The sequence below is a fragment of the Achroia grisella genome, unplaced genomic scaffold (genome assembly GCF_030625045.1).
Source record: "Achroia grisella isolate CSIRO2021 unplaced genomic scaffold, CSIRO_AGI_Agris_v1 utg2671, whole genome shotgun sequence".
NCBI classification, from domain to species: Eukaryota; Metazoa; Arthropoda; class Insecta; order Lepidoptera; family Pyralidae; genus Achroia; species Achroia grisella.
Window position 1 is genome coordinate 104,332 of NW_026712758.1, and position 13,269 is coordinate 117,600.

The 13,269-nt window shown below is 31.3% G+C and overlaps 1 protein-coding gene across 11 annotated transcripts in view; it reads right to left on the reverse strand.

Moving 5' to 3' along the window:
• Positions 1-13,269, reverse strand: part of LOC131842972 (ras GTPase-activating protein raskol) — a 153,005-nt gene that overhangs the window by 10,004 nt on the left and 129,732 nt on the right. For 8 of the 11 annotated variants that reach the window (XM_059191558.1, XM_059191553.1, XM_059191554.1 and 5 more), the window contains 4 exons: positions 5,884-6,118; positions 2,962-3,031; positions 2,414-2,541; positions 403-546 (listed from right to left, as the gene is read on the reverse strand). In XM_059191558.1, coding sequence (XP_059047541.1) covers positions 403-546; positions 2,414-2,541; positions 2,962-3,031; positions 5,884-6,118 — 577 coding nt within the window. Of the gene's footprint in view, positions 1-402; positions 547-2,413; positions 2,542-2,961; positions 3,032-5,883; positions 6,119-11,462; positions 12,657-13,269 lie in introns of all 11 variants that reach the window. The other 3 variants (XM_059191555.1, XM_059191556.1, XM_059191557.1) reach the window with 1 other exon arrangement.

The window sequence follows — 13,269 nt, forward strand, 5'->3', positions numbered from 1 at the left end:
TATCAGCTTGATTTAGAATACAAAATGAGAATTAAAAAATAATAATTACACAGCATTACCTTGGTCATCTAAAGCATACCTACTAACTACAACAATAATTTTATTTGCTAATAAGTTTATTATGTTTTCCTTATATTTTCATAAAGTAAATCAGTATTAAAAATAAAACACATATAATTTAAAAATGAAATACATCAACAATACACAAACAATATTAAAAATAAGTACATCAAGTACATCAAGTACATCAAGGTAAAATACGGTTTGTTTACCTTAAACCATACCAAAATAACTATGCAATAATATTATAATTAACTAAAATATAATAACAGTAAGTTTTCTACAAACTTCATTTGTATTTATTTTAATTATTATTATTATTATGTTCAAATGTGGTCTTACCTCGCATAGAGTGTATCGTCGAGTAATATTTCGCAGTAGTACCGCTTCTTGAGTGGTATGTCTTTAGCTTCTAGCAGCCATAACTTCACAGTCCGCTCGCACCGGCGCGTGCGCATTTCTTCAGGCCGCGCCGCTTGCCGCAAGCTGGAGTAAGAATAAAAATATATATTCGTTCTTAAAAAGTCAATGTCTGTGGCGTATATTAAATAAGAAGATATTTTTACTGGGGTAAACTTTGTTTTAGGTATTACAACCGGTAATTAGTTTGCTTAAGAAGGTATGTTTTAGTTATAGGGCGATAAGGAACTGAAATTACACGGAGGCATTACTTCTTAATCCTCAGAAATGGAAACGCATAATAAGTGTTATCACAGTCTACTCATAATAACGTGATAACTGTGATTCAGTCCGCTGTTCATGTATATAAGCAATGCTTTCCACTTATAAGCCTCAACCTGTTTATAATTCCAGATACATAAAAAAATAGTGCCAAACATTGATTAATAAACATCACGTGGCATGGACAGTAACAATTTAATGTAGGTATTACTGCGGTGACTTATATCCTATGATTATAATTCCGCTCATTTTCACTGTTTTTCTTTAAATATAAATCATTTTATTACCTACTTATAATTTCTTGCATTATTTAATATTTCAATGAGAAAGAGTCGTTATGCTTTTGTTTCGATAAAAATCACGCCACTTGCTCACGCGAATAGGTGTCGACCGAGTTTGCATAAAAAAAATAATTTTGTACACGAATGTAACCTCTACTGATTTACTATATTAGACTTATACATGCAGATTATCTCGATAATGATTATAGTGCATGAAAAGTGTCTTATACAGAAAAAATAGCAAGTGGGCCAGCTCCCCATTAACATGTTGCCTACGTCATCAGTACCATGACCACAGAATCAATTTTAATATTTATTAATTCATATGTATGTTGGTCTATAAGGTATCTATGGGCCTAGTAGCCTGAAATAAATATATAAAATAAAAATACATAGCAAATTACTGTTCCCTTAGGTATCGGGAACAATTGTCTTTTACTAAATATGACCTGTAAGTGGGTGAGACATGCTATGTGCTAATATATATGCAATATACATATTCCATGTTTACAAGGGTTTTCCACAGCACAGGTCTAGAGATACATTGGAAATGACCTACATGTATGGAATATTTACTAACACATTTTCATGAAATACAGTCATCGTTTTGTTTACTAATGAAGTGTTACGTTTAAATAAAACAGTTCAGTAAATGAATATTCTTTTAGATTTCATGGAAACAATAAGGAAATTAATTAATATTAATCATAACTATATTAGCATAAGTTAAAAGCAAACAATTTGATACACATTTATTTCCTGCCATATATATGTAGGTATAGGCATACATTTTGAAAGTATGAATACGATTTAACCACAACAATAGTTGCGGTTTTTTCTATAATGTTCTTGCTTTCTAATCAAACTTAATATTTACTTTCAAAGAAAATATTTCATCATCTGATAGCGCTTCTTCAATTACCAGAGTATCAATCAAAATTACAATTTATTTTGATATTAATAATAACGCAGGACAATTCACACAGCGCTATCTAGTCCCAAGCTAAGCAGAGCTTGTGTTATGGGTACTAGACAGTTGATATAAATAAATTTATTTTATAAATATATACATAAATATATAATACACATAGGAAAGACCTATACAAGTAATCATACACATGAATACAAATGTTTGTACTGTGAGGAACCGAACCCGCGACCAAAAGTAAGGTGGTGTCTAAACCGCTACGCAAACGTGGCCGTCATAATCAGTACAGGCTAAATTAGAATTTACACCATTTTATAAAAAAAACTTCTAGACCGTGACGCTCTTAATTTATTAAATTATTTTTATTTAACAAATATTTATACTTGACACAAGAAAATTGCGTTCACTTTTCTAAACAATTTTTTTATATATCTGTTTTAGGTATAAATTACAATATTCGAACCTGTATATCCAGCGGTCGCGCTCTTTCCGTGAGGCACATGCAAAGTATCTCGGAGGCCTGTTTTCAGCACTTAGAGCGAAACAGTGCGGCCTGCCCAGAACTGAAGAATGGAGGGCACGGATCTCCACCTGTAATTGAAAAACAAGCATTGACTATAGAACTACTTATGTCATAAAATATATGACAAAATGATAGAAAGTGACCAACTTTCATAATACAAAAAAGAAAATGCCCAATAAATACTTAATAACATAAATGAATAACCTAAAATCACTGGTTAACATATTTATTATAAACCTAACAAACAATATATCATAATTAACTATTTTAATGGTTGGCTACACGCACTTGACCACGCTAGGTTTCAGGCCTCCTAGGCTAGTCCTAGTAGGTTACGGTAACCGTTTACTAACAGATGGGCCGTATGCTTGTTTGCCACCATTGTCCTATAAAAATTCCATCATATTGACTCCATACATATTTACTTATTTAAAGCAGTTAAAACATTACCTAACTAAACAATGTAAAACTTATTTGTTATTACTTACTTGATTAGGCGGCCCCAAATCCATAGTAGAGACGGCAGGTGAATGAGCCGATAAAAGGCTTTCATGAGATCTGCAACAATGAAGAGAGCCGTCGATAAATAAATCGCAGTATACGGTTCCCACGGGCATCCGTTGTAGAAAATTCAATAATCCCTACTATACACGTGTAAACGAATGAGGAAAAGTACTAAATTTTCGGCTAAGTCAATATACTTACAACAAATCTATTTAATGTAAAGAAAAACTAAACGTCTATGTCTATATGTGTCTGTCAGTTTGTATAATGGAATTAACGATGAACTAGTCCAGATACCTATAATATGGTTAAAGCAAGTGGGATTAATAATTACAGGATACAAAATCATAGAACTGATTACTTCGTAAAGAGACAACCATTTCATAATTAAACTGTATTTTACGAATTACACGCACCATATGGCTTTCTTGATTAAATAACTAACTATGGATTACTTGATGATATAGACTACCAAATAAATGATTATTTCATGTTATGACGAAATATTGTAAAGATAGTTTAATTATACTTGTAGCCGCGCCAATAGCTAGTTATTACCCTAATAGAAATCCTAACTTTGTAATTTACCTGCATGTTGACAATACAAAATGGCGATGATAACCAATGCTGGTTGTATTACATTAAAAGTGAATAATATAATAATTGACCAAGACAATTTAGTAAAACTTCAACAAATAAATAATAATTTCTTATAATTATGCTTTTAAATTATTAAATATTCAAATTTATACGAACTTTAACATTGATAATACTTGACCGTTATTTATCCTAAAATGAGGTTATAGCTTTTTATTGATGACGGTGTTGTATTATTTTACGACTGTGAAAGTCACAAATTTATTATTCAGCCTTACATTAATATAGACATTAACAATAATGCTTCGTGTCTGCATTGGGGAAGTAATTAAAAGGCATTCGTTAAATAACAGCACCAGACTGGGAGGGGCGACACTCCTCCAGGCACTGCATAACGCTGTAAAGTCACGACATGTCGCTAAATACACGTTTGCAGAACTTGTTGCATGGCAACATATACCGGAAAATATTCTATTTCAGTATTTTCCTTTTATGTGATACAAATGTTGCAGTGGTTTATGATTCTCAACGGATGCCCAGACCTATACGCTACACCCATTAAATAGTACTCTACTATATTACGTCCAATATATTATTATGACGTTTACTAAGAAAACCTGTTTCAGACGATGTACTCGTATATACGTATAAACATACTGAAATTGAAAAAATATTTGCATTTCAATAATAGTTAGGTATTAATATTTGCCTCCATTAAGGCACCTGTTCAATTGCAAATTTCCATATTATAATTTCTATTAATATAACTGTAGATCTTTTTAATAACTTCAATTATATGCATGATTACTATTTCTGCTATTTTAAAGCAATTAATTATATTTTCTGAGCATTACGGAAGATTTCAAAAGAAGAGAACAAAAATCTATTCAATGCCAATGTTGCAAAAATGTAATAACAAATTTATATACATGAAAGATGATTAGAAAAATAACACAGTTATAATATACGAATATATACATATAAACTGTGTCGATAGATTATACGAAAATTTTAATAATTAGTTCTATGGTCTTGCATTTCATTTTAAAAATAACTGTAAACTTAAATAAGTTAAATACCACTTCAAATAATTTCAAAATGGTACAATATACATACATACACGCTGTCTTGTCGATTCTGCAGTAAGTACCTATCTCCTTGTTACTTGTTAGCTAGCGTAATGCTAATGAAGCTTCGCCTATTAGCCTTTAATTTACACTGTCTGCTCTTGTCCTGTACACACATAGCTTATCGTAAAAGGGAATGTTTTATGGGCCCATTACACAAATTACTTACTCGCTGTAAGCTGTTTTTATTTACACAGAATCAAAAACTTGAATGGCAATAAATTGAAAATCAAATATGTCTAGTTATTATTTTCTGTTCATAAAATAAGTGCGAAAACCGAAAATTGAAATAGAAAATATCTCTGGAGTGCTATAGATTTTTTTTAACGGAATCGGAAAGGATACGGTTCATTAGATACCGTCATTTTTTTATCTGTGTGAACATGATTATATGAGCAGTTATAATGCCACATTCAATATAATAGTCAGCATTATCTAATCAAATAGAAAATAATATAAATATAGTCGTAACAACACAATTTAATATTATTTAATACATAGATTGGTAACTGTATGGAGTAACATTTGGTCACGAGTGTTAGAAATTCTATGAGCGTTAAATAAGATCTGCTTAATCATTGTACTGCAAGAGAAAGTTAAATGTCAGTCAAATTGATGTTATACTTTGCATCTATTTATACAACCTCTAATCAACTACAACGAATATGCTATTTATTACTTTAGTTTTCCAATTTCAATCAAAGCATTTTATTTTTAATAAAGATTATAATGAAAACGAGATTTGTTAAAAGCATGTAATCGCCACAGTGAAAAATCAGTATAGCAGATTTTTTAGTGTTGGAATAAAAAAAATAATAATAATGGGTTTTCTGTATCATCATAGAAAGTAATGAATCTAAATGAGTATTATTTCACAAAAATCTTCAATATAAACCGAAAAAATTTAAATATATTGGTGACTAATATTTTACCCAATACAATATTGGTTACACAACATCTCTCTTAATACCCTATACATAATAAATAATAAAAAGTTTAACATAGAACATTTTTGGATGTGTTAAAAGGCTCAGCAATCTTTTAAAATATGGTTAATTCCCGTCTATTTCTCAAATACCCTTAATTTTGACGCATTTAGAGCATTTGACAGTTACTCATATATGATTGCAGAATCTTTCTTATTTACTTATTACAATATTTCCTTTACGTATTATAACATACCTTGAAGTTCGCAATGCATGAGACGGTGGGTGGGTAGGCACAGTAGCTAGTACGCCCGCGCGCTCTCTTTCCAATTTTGTAGCTGATTTTGTTCTCTTGAGAGGATTGTTGCTTCTGAAGGATCTCTTGGAAAAAAAGAAAGATGCCAGCCGGGAGGGACTGTGCTGTGCCTGCGCCCCCGGCACCGGTGTGCTGGGAGCTGACCCGCGGCGGCATGCTTTCTCGTATGATGTGTCTGGAAAGAAAATTGGATAGATAAATATCAAAGTACTTACTCCAGTAAGTATAAGACCTTTATATATTAAGTACTTAATCCAGTAGTTAATATACAAGGTCTTATATGAACAGTAAGATACAATTTAATTATTATTGGAGTCAACTTCAGTAAGTTAAATCTTATGATTTAAGTGCGTAGTTTGGTTTGATTATTGAATAGTACACAACAGTAATATTATAGCTCTGCTCTGTGGCATACGCTTACACATAATATTATTAGAATTCTCATAATAAAGAACACAGACGTCACAAACGATAAAATTACTGACCACATTGTTATTTTATTTTATGCCACTGAGAATGGCAAATAGCTATGGACTGCCTGATGGAATTCGATATGTACAGCCCTATATTTATACATAAAACATCACTGAATACCATGGATTATACAATACTGCTCAGGTTGACTCATGAATACTCTTTTATGTGAGAGGCGTCCGTATTAAATTGGTATTAAATAAAAACAGGTATTGCTCTTTAGCGGCGGAAATGCTTAAAATCAGGCGAATCAAAAAAAAACTAAAAGTACTCTAAAACAAGTTTTCATTGTTAATTACACTAAAAGTAAATTCCGGTACTAAGATCATTAAAATTCGCACATTTAATAACAACGTGTATAATGTTTATCACTATTACCCAAGCAATTTATGAACGTGTAAAACAAGTCTTTCTTCATGTCCGTCTGTAGAAGAACTCAATTGACATTGATTCATGAGGAACCTTGTTATAATATTGTCACGATTGAAACTGCAGCGTTGGTAATATTCTGTTTCATATTACGAGTAGGTACATTTATATTAGTAATACTAATACGCGAATTCCACTATAAACAAGACACTATCGACGTATTCAAAGATTTGTGATTCTTAGCTTTATTATGAGTTAGTTTATTTTAAACACGTATTAGATTCATTGTGCAATAAATACCACAAGATTCAAATATATGCACTGCGAAATGTGAGTAAGTTGAATACAAAGTTGAGGTCGCAGTATTAGAAATTATAATTATTTTATATTATTTCTATATACACCCATTCCATATTGCCTGGTAGTTAAGCAGATATATGATGTAAAAAGTAATCATTATTTATTACTACTCAATTTATTTGTTATGTATAGCTAAACTATAATATTAACTTTTTAAATATTTTTATGATTAGAATGTGAAGAGATGCCAAAGGGTTAGTTTAGATTGGTAAAAGTACAGAATCTACTTTTAACAGTACTCTGACTTACAATTGCATATCTTAAAACTAAGATAAGTCTATGAGGATCAGCAATATGGCTAGAAAAAATAACTTGTTACAATATACTCACTAATACTCAACAAGTAAATTACATTAGATTTGTACTCTACTCAGCCGCCTCTATAATTTGACATTCATATTTATTAGAGAGATTCTCTAAATATAATATATACAGTATTTTTTATTGCTGACAGCATTATAAATCATTTGCTTTCTATATTTTCAGAGTGAAACGACAAATATCTTATAATATATATAAATAAGTGAAATATTATATAAATATTTATTTTTGAAATCAGCTCTAAAAATTAACAGTTGTATAAAAATCGATACTGTTACATATTAATAGACAGACATGACAAAATTATAAGATTCTTGTCTCTTTTAAAATATAAACAAATAGTGCTGTGGCTAAAATTGTGTCAGCGAAACTGAACCTTCTGAATTATCGGACATACTTCTTGTGATATTACTTTGCATCTACTATTAAATACAAGAGGTTTTCTTAACTAAACAATTTTTTTGGTGTGTTAATGTCACACAAAGTTTTTGTAATGATTCTGTGTCTATCTGTGAGTGGAAGAGCTATATTTCGTTCAAATGATTTTCAATACAAGTGTTCAAATACTTATATCTATGCGTATCTCGGTAGATATATCAAAACCAGCAGTAGCCGACTATACGTGTACTTGTATGGCGTGGTTTCCGGCGGAAGTCGACCGCACGCCGCCCATGACCGCTGCGTTTGCGCATACACGTGCTACATGACGAAATGTACGTTTCGATAATCGAACCAATTTTGCAAATTTTCAAATTTTATGTTAGATATCTCTAACCTTAAAATATATATATATCTTAGTTAATCACTACAAAATAAAAGTTTTGGTTAAATGCCAGTAAGTTAGTCACATTTTCTGAATCAAGAACTTCTTCGAACTCGGTTATATATAAGTGTACACGAAGTTTTGACAGGACGCATTTTATTCAACCAGTGATAAATAAAAACATAGAGTAATGGATTAATAATATTACAGATAAGAAATACTCTACTAACTATAATAACATAAAATTAATTGGATTGTCATTAAATAAATAGTCCAAAAGTAAAAAAGTAAAAAAATTAAATGTATTGATTTGTATTAATAAATTACTTCAATCGATTAGTCTTTCTATTTATTTGGTTAAGGCAAATAAATGCATGCATAGATTTTGATAAAAATTATAGGTTTTTAGAATTACACTACGCCTTGATTCTTCCATATTATACCACAGGTCAATATGTGATTGATGGAGAAAGAAAATTTTAGTAAGTACCTATATAATTGTTTATAACTACAAGTAATATAACAGTCCTTTATTTGTAGCAAATTGCTATAAAACCGTGTAGTCAGGGGGTAGAATAATCGATGTCAACGAACCATGGCTACGTGCGAACGCAACATGTGTGCTTCAAGCTCAGGTACATTTAATGTTGCAGTATGGCAAAACATGAACTACGTTTTCTGTTCAAATATAAATATCTACTTATATTACTTCAAACATTATTTTCATGAGCCATTTAATTTAAATTTAGTTAGTAATTTACTACTAAAAATATTACGCATAAACAGACTCGTATATATAATTTATTACGAATGAATTGTTACAATCTGACCACAGGACATTGTTACCTGTACAATTTTTATTTATTATATTAATAATATACTCTTTAATACATGAGATACATCATAGGAATCAAAATGAACAAGGTACGCAATCATTTCCAGGCAACCTTTTAGTAGAGGAGATAATACAATAAAGGTGGCGCTAGAATAGAATAATAAAAAATATATAAATTATCTATCAAGGAAATGCAATAACTAAAAGCTTTTGAAATAAAATCAATCAAATCAATCATACTGCACTGATTCGAAATAAAAGTGAATTGTCACTACAATATAATTCACTAATTAAGCAAACAATCCTGTGAGATATCTTACGAACTACTGACTGCCCGAAATCTTACGACTCAACACTGGGGAAGCAAAAATAACTAACCAAAGAAGTAGGTATTCCTGTAGTAAATCTACCACGAGACCTTCTTATAATAATTATGGCATTTCTGGTATTCAAGGTAATCGTAGTTTACCATTACTTAACGATAGCCGTTGATCAATAAGCGTCTATATAGACTTGAATAGCATCTTAATAGTATAAAGGAACGTGAATTATTGTATATATAATGAAACAATTACAGTAAAGTGACGGGCTTTAATATAGATAAGGTACTAGTGTAAAAGTATATGCTCTGTACATTAGAAAGTTTCACTGGCGCTTTGTACTACAAAGTTAACCTTGGACCTTTCGGCATAACAGGCACCCATAAAACTGACAGTGATTGACCATTTTGCATAGTAAATTGAAGTCTTTATTTACCTTATATGCCAGACTTTCCTCATTATGTATAACCTGATTATCGACGTCAGTGCAAAGGAAAAAGTTTTTATGTTTTATACTAATTCTCTTGCATTAGGCATATAGAATTGGCGGCAAACTCAACAAAAATAAGTATTTAATTATTTTTAACGGTTATCCTTTTGTGGTTTATATTTCTTTTTGTTTTAACTTGCAATCGCTTTGTTCATTTGATACGTGATTACGAGGAAATACTTAACTGTGATAAACGTACATATCATAATGACAGTAGTATGTATAATGACATAGAACTCTTAAATACGAACTACGTTTATAATATTACATTCGCTTTCCCAGTTCTAAACTACGCCAAACTGCTACTATGGATACTAGAACATTGATAGTCATAATGTAAATACATATACAATAAAATTTGACTTTAAATGTATATACAATTAGGATTTTATATACATTTAAGGTCAAATTATATTGACCATAATATATTTTATTACATTGACCATTATATTAACAAACAATCTACATTTACTTTATTTATATTGAAAAAATAATAATGATTTTGCGAATATAACCTCAGAGGTTTTTAAAATCACAAGTCTTTAGGTAGTTGAATGTTTGTACTTTCATAGGAAATATCTGCGTTCTGAAAAACATAGCCAAGCATTTTTAGTTAAATGTGTCTAATGAGCGAAAGTCGTATTTTAGTGAAGACGAATACTTACTAACAATGGTCTACTTACTAGAATACAAATGTCTCTTAGTGCAGATGAATGCCTACTCTTACTGCCTATATTATTGGAGATAATTTTAAGCTCGCCAATTTAAATAAAATCATATATTAATTACGAAAGGTTCTGTACATAAATTAAACTAAGTAACTTTGATAAACATTCGAGTACCTAAATAAAAATGATTTATGATTCGCGTTTTCTTTTCTAGACAATACAACGTTAACGTGAATAAGCCAACAGAGTACAAAGCATTAGCAGTAATTTACGTGAAACCATGTATTGTCCATTCCGGCATATACTCATTTGTCCTATCAATAGAGTATCTACGAGCACGTGCCACGAACAATGCTAAACCTACATTGTTCCTTCAGGACTGTTATTATAGCAACAATAAATCTCAGCCACTCTATGATAAACGTACGGCAAGATTCTTGTAACCGTTTCTTATTGTCATCACTGGTTTACTAAAATATGCTTATGAAATAGGCATGACTCTACTTTTCGTAATAATAGTAACAAAAGATGTCATTCATTTTATAAACATACCCGTTGTAACTTTGGATCTTATCCACGTAATTAGTAACATTGTTTAGCAGTCTGAATAGTACAATACCGATAAATAAATAATAATAATTGTACCAAACCGCTAAGTCATTCACAGTTTAAAAACGTAAGCCTAAGAACTTTTAGTGACACCCGTAGTTGCCTTAATTTGTGTAATTCTTTATATTTTTTTATATATAATGTAGCGAGCGATTTATAAATGAATGTATTTATAATATTAATACATATTTATTTACTATAAAATATTTTCCATCAATGTTCTTATATATCGAATTTATTTCCCTTTCGAAATGGTTTAATTATGTTTCGTAACAATCGTAATAAACATAAAAACAATAACACTACTCACCTGAATGCACTGCAACATCATCGTCTACATCTAAATATCCACGTCGGATACTCAGAGGACTGTTTGCCACTTGAGCATCATGTTTCCTTATCAGAGCACTAATCACTTCAGTCTCACCGCCATTTTCATCTACGAACTTGTCGTAGTCATCGGTCAGATCTATGACTATTGCGATACGGTCTTCTAATCCTTCTTCAATATGCCTTGTAGTTATACTACGAAGCAACGAATTGCTTCTGGACAGCTTTGTACTTCTAGAGCGTCGAATAAAGTTCAAACCTGACATCTTTCCTGGACTTTTACTTGGACTATCGGGAGTAACAGTAATTCTAGGAGTTCTGAATATAGATGTGGAACTGCTGCTACCTCTGATAGGTGATGGCATGCTGACATTTTGTGGAAGTGTTTTAGATTTTACTTTACTCGACGTAATAAGTTTAGGAGAGTCCGCTATTAAAGATAAATTAGAATTTTGCAAGGGACTTTTCGATACTGTCTTGTCTACCTTATTTCCAATATGAGACGTGGAATTATTTAGTTTAGTAGATGAGATCGATCCACCCATTGGAGAATATATTCTATCGTATCGACGTTCACATGACGTCGTACTTCGTAGTCTTGGTTTTGGTCTTAGGAGACCACTTTCTGCCACCAGTCTCGGGCTTGTCAATTCACGATGACCTACTTTAGTTAATGCCTCATTAGAACTCAAGGTCGTCGATAAAGGTCGTCGAAAACGGCGTTCCGGACTAAAAACGCTTATGTCACTCTCGCTCTCTGTGAAGGATAAATCGACGCGCGATGGAATTTGCAGTCTCACACTATCTGAAACATTTCTTCTTTTAGGTCTTATACATACAGTATCGACGTTTAGTCCGTTTATAAGGGCTTCTTTTTCTTCGGGTGTCAAAGGTAAATAATTATCAAAACTTTCAAATAATGGCACATAGAAGACAGAACGGCGTCTACTCTGATCGTCGCCGGTGGGCGAGGCACTATGCGGCAATGCACCCGACATAGTGATCACGATGGCGGATGCATGCCACGTTAAGGCCTCTTGGCCTCTCCGTAGTAAAACCGCCGCATCGCCGCTACCATTCGTTTCACTTTAAGCTATTTCCTGTAAAGTCCACCTGTGAATTCATTGCACTCTTACTTGTTGTGTCACTGATAATTTTATTTGTCTAGATACGTCTGATAAATAATAATTAAAAATATGTTGGAATGATAAAAGGCAATGCATATATTTGGACCTAGTCTTATGTAGAATGGAGGTATGCTTACAACTTTTGCTACAAGAAATAATTCTATTGTTGTTTCGTTTCTTTGGTTGTGTATGTATTTATAATACAAAGACATTGCGTAACACAAAACTTTTTATAATAATAGGTACACAATCGATTTTAAAATGTTATCAAAAATTAAGATAAGTATCGCAGTCAGTCATCGTACAAAGACCCTTCATTCATCGAATCTAAACATCTTATTAAGGGCATAGAAGAAGAGACAAGAATAGTCAACAACAGTACTTTTAGTAACTACCTACTAGAAATTAAACGTAAATGATATTTTTGGATGTTTAGACGAATGATAAACCTACCCATCGTATTAAATGTAAAAAAAATAATGAAATATTTTAATGACACGCTTTTCTTTATAATTACAATGTTCTAGAATTTGTGTCCGATTTATTAAATATATAATTCCTAGACGACATCAATTGCATTTACCAATAATTATATAATGCTAGATTATATAGTTTTGTCATTGAAATTCGACATGGTGATATGAACTTATATTTATTTTT